Raw genomic sequence first — 17346 nt, forward strand, 5'->3', positions numbered from 1 at the left:
TTAGCGACCCCATGGAAGTATTAATTTCTTAATTTAAATGGAAAACTTTAAAAAGAAACAATCAGAAAATTCACAATAGTTTTCATCGTTTCTTGTAGCTTACACAGAAAGATGTTTGTGTGGTTTGAAGTTTATGTTGGATTCTGAGAGTTCATTTATTAAAGTATGTGCCCCACTGATTTTCCCACACAGTTGCCCATTTGTCTGCGGTTGGCACAAATGGTGTATCAGGTCTGAACACCTGAAATCTTATCTCACTCTCTGACTTACATTGCCGAAGCCTTTTAACCTCACTGTGCTCAGTATCTTCATCAGTTTAATGGGGCTTATACAACCTGGCTTGTATATTAATTAACATATGTAAAGCTACTTTACAAGTTATGATGCAAGGTAGAAAAGTAATGTTAAACCCTTTGCATTCTTCACCACCACTAGTTGGCATTTCTTCTTGAACATTTACCCTAATATATAGTTAAATCACTCTGCAAAGAACCTAGAGTAAAATGAATTCCATGGTAGGGTTTGTATCTTGACAGAATTTCTGAAGACTAAATCACATAGTCAACTTTCATTTATTTAATAAGGTGGATTATTTTTCAGCAGACAAGTTCATTCAAATTTCCTGCTATTGCAAATAATAAAACAGCCTTTATTAGAGGCAGTTACTATAAGGGAAAATTATAGTAATTATAGGTGAGTGATGGAGAAAGAACAAAATGAGCCTGCCCCCTAAAAGAAATACAAAAGTAAATACATACCAATTTCAGTTTGTGGACAACTTCCTAATGAAACTTCTGTATTGTATGTGACATCAATTTGCATCTTCTTTCTTACCTGGACTTTTTTGAAAAACAGGAAAACACAGAAAGACTGGAAGGGATGTGGCTATTAAAGTAATTGATAAGATGAGATTCCCTACAAAACAGGAAAGTCAGCTCCGTAATGAAGTGGCTATTTTACAGGTAAAAAGTTGCTTTGTATTGGTTTTAATTTTTGATTTATGAGTTTTTAAATCCAAGTCTGTCTAGTGAACTGGTAAGATTTGGTTTTTGTTTTCTTTGTTTGCATTTTATAACATTGGCTCAGTGAGAGGCCAGTGAGCTTCTGAATTGACTCTCTTTTTTAAAAAAAAGGCAAAATTACCTTACAGTAATCTAGGAGTTAAAAGGACTGACATCATGGTAGTAGGTTGTTTGGAACACATTTTCATAAGTAAAGTCTTAAATTTAAAAAGCTCAAATTTCATTCTTAACTCATCACTTCATGAACTAAAAACACTGTGATACTTCTGCCATCCCATTTCATTATAACAGTTTAATCCCTCGAGCTATACTTTTAAAGATACATTGGCAATGAGTTAAATTCCATAAAATAAATTACTGTGAGTTTTTATTCTCATGTAACATGTTTATCTGTTTTGGAAGTCATCTAGAAGATTAAAAGTTAGCTTTATTTTTCTGAATACATTTAATTTATAATATGCAAATGTTTATTGATTCATTGTGTAGCTTTTGCATGGTATTTAAGAAAATGTAATAGTTAATGCTGTCAGAGCCCTATTTGCTTGTGGGTGAAGTTCAAGAAGACACAGCCTATTGAACCTGGTGCTTCTTTGGAGAAGAAGGTAAGAAAGTTGTAAACATGTAATTAATTTTACATTTATTACATTACTGGTCACTATTACTAACACCTGCCTCACTTTTTCCCAGATGATCAAAAGATGGTCTACAAGCTACCTGTGGTCCCTTCAAGGCTGCCTCCTCCTATGAAGCTACCTTTAAAATAGTCTGAATAGTAGCATTCAGACTCTGCATCAGGGTTTGAAAATATTGTTAGAGATCTTTTTTCATATCTAATTTTGGACTCTTTCTCAATATCCAGTTTTTATGCAAAAAATAAATATTAAGGATTTATTCATAAGACTTGATTTTTCCTTGTCACTTTTTAAAATTGTATTGTAATTGATTTACAATGTTGTGTTAATTTCTGCTATACAACAAAGTGACTCATTTATACACACACATATATATATATTCTTCTCCATTATGGTTTATCATAGGATATTGAATATAGTTCCCTGTGCTGTACAGTAGGACCTTGTTGTTTATCCATCCTATGTGTACTAGTTCGCATCTGCTAATTCCAAACTCCTAATCCATCCTTCCCCCACCCCTTTCCCCCAGTCTATTCTTTATTTCTGTGAGTCTGTGTCTGTTTCATAGAAATGTTCATTTGTGTCAAACTTTAGATTCCAGATATAAGCTCTCTGTGTAACTTTGATCACAAATACAGCTCTGAACTAAATACTGAAGCTTATTTCTCCCATGTTACCAACTGCAGATGTTAATAAAACTAAGTTTAGGAATTTGCAGGTAATATACAATGTAAACACTTTATTATTATAGCACTCTGGTTCTTTTCATTGATATTGCCTAACTAGGAACATAATTAAATAATTGTAGTATGGGGGATTTTGTTACTTTCATTTCATAAGGATGTGGTAATGTAAAATCTTCTGTTATTGCCTGAGGAGGGTAGTAAAGTGGGGGAGAAAAGATGGAGTGCTCTCCTGGCTCCCTATGTGAATGGGAAGTTCAGTATTTTCCCCTCCTCTTCTTGGAAATCACCCAGAAGCTACAAGAAAAATGGCAAACAGAAGAGCATACTCTAATACAGATAGAAGAGAGTTCAGATACACAAAATAGGTATAGCTTTTTCCCAAAACAGTGGAGAGGGACCGGGCAGATGTAGGAAGAGGCACGACAACAAGGACTGGTTTTGCTGGCTCTTTCTGAGGTCTGCAGACGTGACAGCCTCTCTGGGTTTCTCTCAGATAGAAGAAAGTGAAGGGGCGTCATGACCTAGTAAGATTTAATTCAAGAGAAAACATGAAATGAATTAAGAAGGGCACTCTCAGTGGAAGAGTGCAAATCACGCTAAACCAAATGACGTCAATAACTTTAAAGGAAAACTAGTGACCATTACAGGGAGGAACAAATACATAAAAGTCCATGACAGATGAAGTAGACAAAGCTAAGTAAGAACAGAAGAGGCCTAAACATTATAAGGTAGATCTTACCAGTTTATATTGAACTCTGTACCCACAAATAAATAAATACTTTATTAGCTAAAAAACGTTTTTTATCTTAATGTACTAAAACTGCAAATATATTATAAAACTGGGGGAAAAAAATCTCCCACCACCTGAAAAAACTTTTTATTTAAAGTCTTAATTCTTGAATCAGAGAGCAAAATCGTGACCCAAGTATTTAGAAAATAATTGTGAAAATACTGTTTATCAGAGCTTTTAAACTACTACTCATAGAAATGTCAAATACTTAATGAGGAAGGAATGAAAATAAATGAACTGAGTCCAACTCCAGTTAAAGGATGAACAGTCAACCTAAGGAAAACAGAATTAACAAAGATAAAACTGGAAGTTAATAAATTTAGTACAGTAAACCCAAAAGCTGGTTAGCTATGTGGGTGGGATAGCAACAAACTAAGTCCAACTGAATCAAAATACAAGAAAATACAAAAACATTTTGGGAGGATGATCACAAATACTGAAAAAAATTAAGGAAATCTTAAGATACTGTCTTGGTGGCTCAGCTGGTAAAGAATCCGCCTGCAATGCGGGAGACCTGGGCTCGATCCCTGGGTTGGGAAGATCCCCTGGAGAAGGGAAAAGCTACCCACTCCAGTATTCTGGCCTGGAGAATTCCGTGGACTGTATAGTCCATGGGGTCACAAACAGTTGGACACGACTGAGTGACTTTCACTCACTAAGACACTATCTTGTGCAACTCTATTTAGATAAACTTGAAAGCCTGGAGAAAATGATTAATTCTATGAAACTATAATTTACCAAAACGGACTCCAGAGGAAATAGGACATTAAACAAATAGAAAGAGTTGTCAATTGTGTTACAGCATAGTTGTGTTTTTGTGTGTTCATGCATGTTCTCAAGGATGGCAGGGGTTGGGGGTGAGAAACTTGAGAGGTGATTTGACTGCAGTGTATAGGGGACAGCCAGCCACACTTACAGCTCTACGTTGATCGGAGTTAGGACGCTTTGGATCTTCTGCTTACTGCCGTTATCATGCCCCACCACTGGGGTATTTCACTTTATCTCCTGTAAGAGAGTGTCACTTTTTATTTTGCCACCTGGAACACCACCATTAAATTGTTTTAAGCTGATTATAAACAATATTTACTTTGTGCTTGCTGTGCATTTTCTAAACACTTCTAAAACACCAACCATGATTCAGAAGTTAAGCTAAAATGGACTAAGACACAGCCTCTGCTGTCAGTACTGTACTAGCGAGTAAGATAGTACATATGTAATACAGTACCGCAGGATAAGCACCGCTGCGTGGAGAGTGCAGGGGCAGCTGCTACAGTAGTCCAGAAGAGAGTCAGTGTGAGCAAAAATTGAGCCATTACAACGGGAACTGAGAATGGTGGATTCAAAACACAGTTGAGACATGGGGCCCAACTTCACACAGGCTGGAAAAACGTTTGCCCTCTTGGCATAATTAGATATCCACAGTGTGAGGAAAAAAGCGTAAGAAAAAACTATTTCTGTTAATAAGGATTAAAACATTTAATCACTTGGGCCAGTATTTAAGAACATTTAAGTTTGAATAAGAAAAATGAAACCACGTTATTGAAGATACTAAAATTCATCCAGAAATTTAGATTTATGTCCAGAAATAAAGAACCATTAAATGTTTTTGAGGATGGCTGGCTTCTCAAATTCACTTTTGAGGAAGTTTTGTTTAATACCAGTAAGATAGTTTGCTTTTTTTTTAACTATCACATTCAGCTTTGTGTTTTTCAAACCTGTGAGCCTGAAAGTGAAAGCCACTAAGTCGTGTCCAACTCTTTGTTGACCCCATGTACTCTACAGTCCATGGAATTCTCCAGGCCAGAATACTGGAGTGGATAGCCTTTCCCTTCTCCAGGGGATCTTCCCAACCCAGATTTCCTGCATTGCAGGTGAATTCTTTATGAGCTGAGCCACAAGGGAAGCCCAAGAATACTGGAGTGGGTAGCCTATCCCTTCTCCAGCAGATCTTCCCGACCCAGGAATCAAACTGGGGTCTCCTGCATTGCAGGTGGATACTTTACCAACTGAGCTATCAGTGAAGCCCCAACCTGTGAGCCTAATAGTGCTTGAGAAAAATCGGGTGATGGTGGTAGAGATGTTGAACCTGAAATAGGGAAGACCAAATCAAGATATAATATGAGATCAGGACTTAGATAAATAACTACCTTAAAGACAAAGCCACCTGTTGAGCCAAGACCTTTACAAACAGCCCTGAAGAACCAAATCTCTGTGTAATTGGCTAAAACTTTGATTGGCAGTTGGTGCCTATTTGTGGATAGCATAAAGTTAGAATACCATCAGAAGATTAAAAAGATGAGAAGAAAGGAAAAGCAGTTATGGACAAGGGTAGTTATATAATCAAACTGGGAAAACATTCTTTCCCTTCCCGTGCGTCTTCTCTTCAGTACAGAACTTTGAAAATCAAACTCCATGATCCTTTTTATTTTGTTTGCTTTTATTTTTCTGAACTATCTGCCATTATTCCATACAGTTAATTGCAGTACATTGTTTGCTTTTATTTTTCTGAACTATCTGCCATTATTCCATACAGTTAATTGCAGTACATTGTTAGATATTTGCATAGTAAAACTTTACCCAAGTTGGTCACACGATGTCTGCAACTCTTCAGAATTTGCACCATCCTGGGATCGTAAACCTGGAATGTATGTTCGAAACCCCGGAACGAGTTTTTGTAGTGATGGAAAAGCTACATGGAGATATGCTGGAAATGATTTTATCTAGTGAGAAAAGTCGACTTCCAGAACGAATAACTAAATTCATGGTTACACAGGTATTTTAAACTTTTTTTTTTTTTTTTTTTGAAGCTAGAGAAAAATTAAGGACTATGAGAAATAGTAGTGCTTTTCACATATTGGGATATTGTGGGTGTTGTTACTTTGAAGAAGACAATAACACCTACAGTTAAATCTTGATGAACTGTAATGGACTTTTCAAATTATACCATTCGGGGGGTCCATTTAGGAGTTAGCTGTGACTTTTCCAGGAACAGAAAAAAATTCTCTTTTCTTCAATAACAGATACTTGTTGCTTTGAGGAATCTGCATTTTAAGAATATTGTGCACTGTGATTTAAAGCCAGAAAATGTGCTGCTCGCATCAGCAGAGCCGTTTCCTCAGGTGAGCTATTCTCCAGAGCCTTTTTAAAGTATGGTTTTGAGTATCTGTGTGACAGCATTATGAAGCACACATGTAATGCAAGGCAGTGCTGTGGGTTCAGTTCATAACTACAGAAATAAAGTGTTCAGCTTGTAACTACCGGGGAGGATTTAGACCTGACTAATTTGAGTTGAGACTTTACGAATTATTGATATATTGTTTATTTTCATGAAGACTTTTTACACCTGATGACTTTTTAGACCAGTTCTTAAGGAGTCATTTTTTGTGATTTGTGCACAGTTTACCACTCCCCTGTAGTTTGGGAATGAAGTAGGAAGAGGTAGCCTTGGTTGGTGTTTGGTCCTCAGGACAAATTCCGTATGAAATAAACTGAGAGATAATCCTGAAATGGGAAGATGAGATTTTGGCTGAGGCAGGCAGCCAACGCTTCCTCTTTGGAGTACTGTATTTCAAACATTCTCAGCAAAACCCGTGGAAGAATTACGTTTCCCATCACCACCGGGGCTCACGTACATATGATGATAATGTGTCTCCTGCATGGGATACACACATTTTGTTTTTTACTTGGTTAAATTTTATTTCATTAAAACGTGTTCATCTTGATTCAGATTTATCTCATAACCTAAAAATGGCTCTTAACCCAAAGTCTGAATCATTTATCCTGAGGACTATACATTGGTGGTGCCTGTGAATGTTTCTCATGACTGTCATCAACTCGAATAATTTATTCCCAAGTTATTGTTTATGTGCACTTATTTAAAAAACAACTAGACAAGAGGCTAGAATAAGGGCAACAGATGACTATTCAGTTGGTAAATACAACTCAGATTGTCTTTCAAAGAAAGATATTTTTAAAAATTATTCAACTCTTTTACATTTAAGGAAGTAATCATATTCCTCTTAGAATGCATATGAGAATAAAAGTAATCCCCTGTCTTTATGAGGTCAAAAAGGTGCCATGAGCATTGATGCTATATTTTAAATAAAGTGCTTCCATATATTATTTCATTTGATCTACAAAGGAGTATGGGCAAAGGATGCACACCCCTCCAGCTAAGGTTAAAACTCGAACCTTCTGACCTCCATTAGGATCAAAGGGAAAATAATGTCATTTATTTGATACCCTTTTTTTTTTTTTTATCAAATGCCAGCCATGGCCACTCTTTTTTCAGTTGCCAAACTGCCAAGTCATCTTTATCAAAATATTAGATGAAATATGGCATTTAATGAGGGGGAAAAGAGAGTTCACATTTCTTCATGGTTGATAATCCTATTCTTCAAATAGGATTTGAATCTCAGAGGAAGTAGCCAAATTCAGTAATGACACAAAACTAACATCATAAAAACATGTATGAAGGTCCATCTTTGCTTTCCAGTCATTATGTGTATCACTGGTTTTGAGAGGCCAAATCCCCCATCTCTCAGTTCATCTTAACGTTTTTAGTGAAGACATTTTGTGAATCTGGGCATTTCCCTCAGGGAAGTACTTGGCATTTGCTGTTCAGCATGGACGTATCCTTAATCACCAGAATTAGAACCTCTGCTAGAGGAATAGGCAGCAAGCTCATTATATTTCCAGAGCTTTCTTTCCAAAAGATCATGGTAGTGACTATGGCTACCCTCCATAACTCTTTAAATCTAAACATCTAACTAGCAATCTTTTGTTCCATAGTCATAGAAAAGCTACTCTTAATTCTTTCAAGCAATCTCTAGTATTACTCTCTTACTGGCCACATTAATAGTTATCTTTTAACACACCTGAGCTGGTGTGTATATACTTGCCAATATATAGTGACCTTGGGAAGAGAGAGTCTAGGGTTAAGTAAAATAAAGGGTAAGTTTTTAAATATCATAACTTACTTTTCATTTAGCAAACATTTGAGTACCTTTATACAGGCACTGTGAGGCCACTGAGGATTTAAAAATAATTCCTGCTTACAGATGATAGAAAGGGGTCTCCTTAAAAGCTAAATGGTAAATGATCAGCACCCTCCATTTCATCAAAAATGATGAGCACTGATAACACCAGTCTGGTATTTGGCATTCTGGAAGCTAAACTTCAAAAGTGATTGTTTGAAATGAGCACTTAGCAAAGTTCTTCATACTGTTAGTAATGGATCATAGGGTTATAAATGTATCTTCCTTTTGGGAAAAGGGTATTTTACAATTTCCATATGTATGATCTTTTGACATTCATAATCAATACAGTTGGCAAATGTGTTTAAATGATTCCATATCATATTTAGGGACAGGTATGTATAAATAAATTGATATATATATATTTATCTATATCAATAATATAAAATTAACATCATCCTTAATTTCCAGGTGAAGCTGTGTGACTTTGGGTTTGCACGCATCATTGGTGAAAAGTCATTCAGGAGATCTGTGGTAGGAACTCCAGCATACTTAGCCCCTGAAGTTCTTAGGAGCAAAGGTTACAACCGTTCTCTAGATATGTGGTCAGTGGGAGTTATCGTCTATGTGAGCCTCAGTGGCACATTTCCTTTTAATGAAGATGAAGATATAAATGACCAAATCCAGAATGCTGCATTTATGTACCCACCAAATCCATGGAGAGAGATTTCTGGTGAAGGTAAAAAAAAAAAAAAAAAAAATTTAATTTTTGGTCTGTGCCTCTTAGTTTAAAAACCTTCATGGTTCCAAATCACCCTGTTTTGACATCTCTTTTTAATATTTCCCATTCATCTTTCAAATTCAGCTATTTATCATTGTTTCAAGAATACTTCCTTTTATATATCATTTCTTTATCTTGCTAATAGTTTCCAGGCAGGGCACTGATCCAGGTCCCAACTGCCTCATTTCCAAACTACTGAAACAGCTTTTTAATTGTCCTCCCCAGTCACCACTGCCAACTCTGTCTTCTGGAAATGCTCCTTTCATCTAACTGTGCTCCCAGACACCTCAGCCTCCCTGTAACCAGGCTGCATCTGTAGGTCTCTGTGATGCGGCCCAAGTTCTCACCTTCTGGTCTCATCTGCTACTACTGCCTACACGAGCTGCTTTCAGCCGTTTGCTGCATTTTGCCTGACCTCTCCCCTGCCTACTCTCCTCCTTGCTGTCGGAACCCTTCCAGCCCTTGAGAGATCCCTGATCTTGTGGCTCATCTGTGAAGTCTTCTCTGAACTCCTCCAAACTGTATGATCTACTTAGGCTACTAGTTGGGCCTATTTTTCCTGAAAAAAATCTTTTCATAGTCACTTTTCTTTTCTTCACCACAAAACATTTTTTAAAATTCTGCCAAGTATGAGACCTAATCATAGGGATTAATAAAACTGGGAAAAGTTTGAGGGACAACATGTAAATAGTAGGCTTACGTGTTAATGAGATCTGATGGAAGAAGTATATATGAGGGATTGAGGATGTTGCCAAAGTCACCTTAGAGCCCCTTGGACAGTGAGGTCTGTAGACCTCTTACATCAGAATCACTTGGTGAGGTTATTAAAAAGACCCCCGGCTCCGTCCCTAAGACTCAGACTCACCAGCTGTACTGCTACTCAGGAATGCATTTTAGTAAACACTCTGAATGATCCTGATGCACATAGCAGACTACCATTTAAGGAACAATGGATATTTAGAATATAGGGAAACTAGTACTTAAAATACTTTGGGGAGAAAAAACAGGGTGAAAAAAATCTAGATGATTTTGACTGGTATGACGGTATATAGAACTAGAAATAGTATAAGTCATTAGTTTGGCTCATCCCTGGATGCAGACCTGAGTAACAATTGCCTTGTTACATAAGGATATTGTCAGTGTGTAGTTACATGGTTGCTTTGGTTTTGTAGTTAGCCCACTTCTACAAATAACTGGATAAAATATGCATGCTAAAACCTCACCACATACACCAAAATACCATGAACTTATTAAAAACCTGTTAAGTATGAACTTTCGGTAAGAAGTTATTGCCTCACTATAACTACGTCTGCAGGAGCAAGGCAAGGGCTTTGGCTGTTTTCCAGACCAAGCCCAAGACTAGAGAATAGCACAGCATCCTTGTGGAGGAAAAATCAACAGCAAAGCAAGACTGTGAAGAGTCTGTTTTATTCATTTTTAAAAGTAATGGTTAATTCTCAGCACATAAAAGCACCATTCTGAGCCCTTTGTGTGTATTAAGTTTATTTCATCTTCTCAACTACTTCATTTTACAGATGAGCAAACAGGCACAGTGCAGTTTAGTAACTGACCCCATGTCACACACAGTAACAACTTGGGCTCAGGCAGGCGGGCTCCAGGCTATACTTTTAACTTGTATTCTGTACTATCTCCTTAATAAACCAGGTACACTGAATTCAGTAAATATTTATCAGTCACTATGTTAGTTTAAAGGCTATGTCCTTGAGAAGCAAAAATCCTCAACCCTATATTTCTATGGATTGAACTGCCTTCTAGGCAGAGTCACAGGTTTGAGGTGGTCAGTGCTCAGATTCACATATCTAATTTTGTCTTTTCCCTTAGCAATTGATTTGATAAACAACCTACTTCAAGTGAAGATGAGAAAACGTTACAGCGTAGACAAATCTCTTAGTCATCCCTGGCTGCAGGTAAAAACAATGTATTTCTCTTTTGGCAATCTTCATTTGAGCAGTTCATGGTGATCTGTCTTACTTAATGAAACCACTCCTCAAAGATCATCAGATTCTGCGTGTCTTAGGGCCTTATGGTGTTTATTTCACCTTTTTGTAAGGTGAGCATAACACACTATATTGTCAAATATATTTTATTTTTAAAATGTTAGTGTAAACCTTTTGGTTTTGAAAAGATCAGATATGCCATTTTAAATGTTTGGTTTAATTCCCCTAAAAGCCATTGCATAGATTTATCAAAAGATACCCCCAAACTTCAGACTAGAGAGAAGCTTTAGAACAATTACTGTAAAGGGAATGAGGGATATAAGTAACTTTAGAACAAATGTAATCATAATTAATCTCAGCAACTATTAAATTATCCTGATAACAGAGTCTAAGCACCTTTCCCCTATTTTGAGGAGTAAGGGGTAATCAGATTAATAGTTATTATTAACCACCACTTTTTAATTTTAGAAGAGTTACTTCCTTCATGAGACTAAATCTGAGAAAGTTTCTATAACATAGCTAACCTAAATTATTACAAATGGAACTTATTGTATAGCTAGTATTTGAAATGGCAACCCACTCCAGTATTCTTTTCTGGAGAATCCCAGGGACACGGGAGCCTGGTGGGCTGCTCTCTGTGGGATCGCACAGAATCGGACACTACTGAAGCAACTTAGCAGCAGCAGGGGGTAGGGGTTGTCAACTACATAACTAGGGTGCTAAGCAAAAAGAACAAGTTCACAGTATTTTGTTTCTTTTACTGTTCATAATCTTCATTTTTTTCCCCTAGGACTATCAGACTTGGCTTGACCTTAGAGAATTTGAAACTCGCATTGGTGAACGTTACATTACACACGAAAGTGACGATGCCCGCTGGGAAATACATGCGTACACACACAACCTTGTATACCCAAAGCACTTCATTATGGCTCCCAATCCAGATGACATGGAAGAAGATCCTTAGTTATCAGTGAGCTAACTTCAATAAGGAAGCATTTCATATTATGGACTGGTATTTTGCTGCATAACTGTTGTTCTTTGTATGCTGTCATCTGAAAAGATGCAAAGATACGGAAAACATAAGGAATCAGTGACACCGATACTGTAGTTCATACTGAGTAGGTACAAGAGGGGAAACTGAGTCATAAAAACACATAATGGAATCCAAGATGAAGCTTTTCATAAACCTATACAACATAAGCAATAACTGGTTTTTGTATTTTTTCCTAATCGTTCATTTTAGTACAATAGTGGCACTTAATTTATCTTCCCTTTCCTGTTCTTACATTATTTTTTTAAAAAAGGAGTAAAAAGGCAAGCTAGAGTCCAGTTATTGCATAACTTGATAAATCATACAAGAGTTATTGCACAGTTTATAACTAAACAGATCTACATTTATGAGATGACTGAGAGGCTACCAACATGCCATTTCCTATAGACTTTAAACATTTGTTTAACTGACCACAGAGGCACTGAGGGGGTTTTCCTAGATGCCCAGAAAGGGAGTGCTGAACTTGTTTACCCTTGTCTTTTAGGTCAGTTAAACTTCAAAACAATAGTATTGCTCTAACTTCTTTGGGGTTGAAATTCTGAATATGCTTTTCAGAACATGAAAAGTTGTTACCTTTTGTCTGTATGTTGCAACAGCCCCTAAGATTATTTGGGACAACTGACACACAAAACCAGGAGGAGGAACTGCTGGTCTCAGTGCTGAGTTGTTGCATATGTCTTCCTACAGTTCAGCTCTGCTGCTGAATAGTCACATTCCCATTGATGCTGTTGTGATGCCACCATTAGATTCCAACATTTAATGGGTACAGATCTGAGCTCTAATCACACAATTTCTCTTTACATGGGACTGTATAATTTGAGGAAGAAAATTAAATACATGCCAAAAGCAGCGACAGTGCAGGGCCAGTTAATGCTACAGGAAATAACAACAAACAGTACTCTTTTCGTCTTCCCTTAGCTTATTGCAAAGCTTTACAGATATCCGGAATGTTTTTAAATCAATTATTTTAAGCAGTTTAGGGGAGTGGGTGGGGTGCAGCATGAAACCGTTTATAAAGAGTAGGGCTGTATTATCAGCTGAGCAAATGAAAGAATGAAATAAGCATTTTTAAAAACACTGCAGCTCCAGCAGCCAGCTAAACAGTTTTTGTACCCTAACATATTTAAGAGGTTAGACTTTTTCATAGCTTTTAAAAGTTACTAATAGTTTCCCCCCAAAAAAGTTAAAGATCTAGGACTATCCACTTATAGAAAATATAGGGGCTCTGTGTTTCTTGATTCCTAAATAATCACTGTGAATGTTTTTTTTTTCCCCTCCAAAAAGAACAAAAGATGTGAAGCCCAAAAATCTGGCTCCACTCTTAAACTATGTTGACCTCGGCAGGTGACAACCTGGCTGAGCTTTGAGCTCCTCAATCTATAAAATAAAGGTTATAATTCTTGCCTCTGTCTTCCTCAGTGTTGTTGTGAAGATCAGATATTTATAAGCTAAAAGTTATAAAAGTGTTAACTATCATTGCCCATGGAATTTGCGATAGCAAAAGAAAAGAATGTTCTTGTGAACATAATGAGAGTGCCTTCAGAGATCCCTGAAGCCACTCCCTTGTGTAGGGCTAAAAATGCCCTTGAGAGAATGAAAGCAAACACCAGTGCTCCTCTATTCTGAGCTCTTTACATGTATTCCCCTCACAGTAGACATGGATAAGTCATTTCAAACTTTGTCTCACAGATAAGGAAAGTGAGGCCCAGGAAAATTAACTAGCTGCCTAAGGTCACACAACTAGGATGTGGGTTTGAATCCAGGCAGTGTGTCTCCAGAGTCGTCCTTACTCTAACCATTCTGCTATACTGCCTACCATTAGATATTCCCAGAAGACATTCCACAGTGTCTCAGTATTTCATTCTCATACAGGAATTTCACCTTCATACAGGAACTTTAAAAACTAAAAGCAAATTAATTATGCAAAGCCTTTGGGAAATGCTTTTTCCCTGTGATAGGGGGTAACTTCCCCTAATTTCTCTAAGTCTGTTTATACAGTCAGTGTGCTCAAATGAAGTAATTTCTGAGTCACTAGGCACCCTATTGTGGTTTTACTGCGTAAGATGAAAATTTTAACTGGAATGCTGTTTGCTATACTTATATAATAAAACTTTACAAGCCATAAAATTAATTGCACTCTTTGTTTTTGTTATTGAGAAGTTTTCTTAGAAAAAATTGTAAAGGCACTGTCAGATAATTTAGAATTGAGTAATTTTCTCCAGTTACTGTATAACCTGCATAACCTTTTTTGTCTTGAAGTCATCATGTTTGTATAAGAAATAATTGTTAGAAACATTTGATAATGTATACAAAGTCTATAATGACATTGTTTAGTACATTTTTAATTATATCCCACTTTTTGTAAATATCCTCAAAGAAGTTTGATAATAAAATGTATTTCCATATCACTGTACTTTTCCATGTGAAAACCTGAGCTAGTAGAGGTATCCAAAGAAAATTGTATTTGGTTGTGTTATTTTCCCAGGCTTTGGTAAGAGAACTGTTTCAGAAATAGTATTTGTAAATGAAACTAATGCTATATTTAAGAACACAGATTTTTTTTATCTGACTAAAATAAAAAACAACTCATTATTACAATTTCATACAAACTTTGAGGTAATTACCTCAAGGTCTCATTTATTGAAAGTTTGGAATAATTAAAAGCTTTTCAGAAACTACCATCAAATATTCAACTGTTGCAACTGCCAAAAGACTTAAGTTAATTTACTTTTTTCTAGGTTTTAAGAAGCACTGGCTCTTTCCCCTTAATCATGAAAACTATTAAATAATTGGGAATGGCCAACTATGGACATTTTCATTCAACACTCTGCCAGTGAACTTCCAATATAGTTAAGCTATAAATTGAAGACATATAACTAACATTCTTTTCTTTTAATCTCTCAAATTTGTGTGGCTATTAATATAATTCTTGAGAAAGTCCATGTCTGGTATTATTAAAAAAGTTCTGTGAACCAAAAGAATGGGAACTTGCAGAAATAAATCTTGACAATTATCCAAAAATGAGAGAATTAACTAATTTTAGAAAATTATTCCTCCTAAGTAGTCTGCATTTACTCTCATTCATATTTTAAGTGCCTGTCAGGTTGATTGGTTTTACTGTGACTTTAAAAAATTTTTAACTTTGTTTTTAATTTTAATTTTGTTTTTAATTAAAAAATTCACAGAAGCATATTATAAAAAATTCAGATACCAAAAAGGACAAATTAAAAAAGACTCCTCACCCTTCAAACCAGACTGGCAAATTTCATAGTGATTATTGGGCATTCAGCAAATATAAGGCCTACCTCAAGAAAAAAAATTTCAAGTAAACAACCTAATCTACCATCTAAAGGAATCAGAAAAAGAACAAAGCCCAAACTTAGCATATGGAAGGAAATGAGAGGAAATATAAAGTCCAGAAAACAACAGAAAACATCAGTGAACCAAGCACTTGTTTTTTGAAAAGATAAAATTGATAAATCTTTAGCCAGGCTTATTGAGAAGTGGAGAAGGCGATGGCAACCCACTCTAGTACTCTTGCCTGGAAAATCCCAGGGACGGGGGAGCCTGGTGGGCTGCCGTCTCTGGGGTCACACAGAGTCAGACACAACTGAAGCAACAGCAGCAGCAACAGCACCATTGAAAAGACAGGACCCAAATAGAATAAATGAAAGAGGAGAACTACTAGAGATACAAAAAAAAAAACAGAATACCACAAATAGTTATATGCCAACAAATCAGACAACCTAGAAGAAATGCACAAATTTTTAGAAACTTACCCCACCAAGACTGAATCAAGACAATCTGAACAGACCAATCATTGGTGGTGAAATTGAATTTGTAATTAATAAAAAACCCAGCAAACCAAAACTCTAGGCTTCACAAAGGAATTCTAAACATATAAAGAAAAGCTAATACCTATCCTCAAACTATTCCAGTAACAGAATGGAATACTCCCAGATTGATTCTACCAGGCCACGATTTCCCTTGTACCAAAACAGATAAAGACTACAAAAGAAAACTACAGGCCAGTATCTGATGAATAAAGACACAAAAATCCACACAGAGTAGCAAACTGAATCCAACAGTATACCAGGATCAAGTGGGATGTACTCCAGGGACACAAGAATAGTTCATTATTTGCAGATCATTCAGTGTGATCAACGTTAATAGAAGGATTGAAATCACAGTCATTCAACAGACAGAAAAAAGTATTTAACAATATTCAACAGTCAGTCATGATAATACTCAACAAAGCTGATACAGAAGGAACTTACTTCAATAAAGGCCATTTAACATTATACTCGGATTTCCCTGGTGGCACAGACAGTAAAGAGACCTGGGTTTGATTCCCTGGGTTGGGAAGATTCCCTAAAGAAGGGAACAGGCAAACCCACTCCAGTATTCCTGCCTAGAGAATTCCATGGACAGAAGCCTGGAGGGATACAGTCCATGGGATCACCACGTCAGACACAACAACTTTCACTTTTCTTTCACTTTTGGACTTCCCTGGTGGCACAGTGGATAAGAATCTGCCTACTAATGCAGGGGATATGGGTTCGATTCCTGGTTCAGAAGATTTCCACATGCCATGGAGCAACTAGTTATATTTAATCAGCCCCCTGTGAATGGCCAGTTTCCAGTTTTTATTAAACCAATCAGTATTCATGTTTATACTTTAAAATAACACTATAACAACCAGCTTTATTAATTAGAGGATACTCAATAATTTGTTTCATTAAATTGAGAACACACAAATACAATCTTAAAAGATCAACTTCCAGTGGTACTGTATGGTTTTTTTTTATTGGCTGTGATGAGATTAAATATTTTAATATTTATTTTACCTGTGATATATAAAATATGTTCCCTTTATTCTGGTTTCTTAGGCCAACTTGGGGGTGAAAAGTCCAAACTGAAATATCACTTCCAAGCAAGTTCACCAAACCCAGCTACAGGTGATGGAGAGGGTTTTGACTGACGTGCATTCGTCTGATGATTTCTACCATGAAGTCTCTGATGAGGTACCAAGGCAAGAAAGTTAAATCTTTCTCCCATCTTCATAGGATTCATTAACATATTATACCCCTGAAGTAACTGCTGCCTCAATGATGGCTCATCTGTTTTATCTAAAAGAATCTGAAAAGAAAAAATGTCAGTAAAAATAACCAGAAGAAACAATTCCTAGGTATATGTAGTAATACAATGACTATTAGCTATTCAATAAAACAGTGCTTAAAAATGTGATTTTGAGCCTCTACCTCAGAATCATGGCCTGTTTATTGAAGACATAGGTTGCTGTGACCCAAACCTATAGATTTGTATGTTTAACAAACATTCCCAGGTGGTATGATCTACGATGAAGTGTTAAGATGTCTTTAAGACAGTTCTAAAATTCATACTCATACAGGCAGTTAAGTTTTCTTAACAAACATTAACACTATTTGGAA

The 17346-nt window shown here is 36.4% G+C and overlaps 2 protein-coding genes across 7 annotated transcripts in view; one reads left to right on the forward strand and one right to left on the reverse strand.

The window, feature by feature from the left end:
* Positions 1-14301, forward strand: part of PRKD3 (protein kinase D3) — an 85202-nt gene extending 70901 nt beyond the window's left edge. For both annotated transcript variants that reach the window (XM_042246269.2, XM_042246268.2), the window contains 6 exons: positions 856-962; positions 5742-5903; positions 6151-6249; positions 8578-8845; positions 10730-10815; positions 11636-14301. In XM_042246269.2, the coding sequence (XP_042102203.1) occupies positions 856-962; positions 5742-5903; positions 6151-6249; positions 8578-8845; positions 10730-10815; positions 11636-11809 (896 nt within the window). In that variant the 3' untranslated portion in view covers positions 11810-14301. The remainder of the gene's footprint in view (positions 1-855; positions 963-5741; positions 5904-6150; positions 6250-8577; positions 8846-10729; positions 10816-11635) is intronic.
* The window catches only part of NDUFAF7 (NADH:ubiquinone oxidoreductase complex assembly factor 7), a 29843-nt gene continuing 13050 nt past the window's right edge, over positions 554-17346 (reverse strand). For 2 of the 5 annotated variants that reach the window (XM_004006018.6, XM_012173546.4), the window contains exon 10: positions 10297-17035. In XM_004006018.6, coding sequence (XP_004006067.2) covers positions 16820-17035 — 216 coding nt within the window. In that variant the 3' untranslated portion in view covers positions 10297-16819. Of the gene's footprint in view, positions 4136-10296; positions 17036-17346 lie in introns of those variants that run through there. The other 3 variants (XR_009599860.1, XR_009599861.1, XR_001038880.5) reach the window with 3 other exon arrangements.

Source organism: Ovis aries, chromosome 3, assembly GCF_016772045.2.
Source record: "Ovis aries strain OAR_USU_Benz2616 breed Rambouillet chromosome 3, ARS-UI_Ramb_v3.0, whole genome shotgun sequence".
Lineage (NCBI taxonomy): Eukaryota > Metazoa > Chordata > Mammalia > Artiodactyla > Bovidae > Ovis > Ovis aries.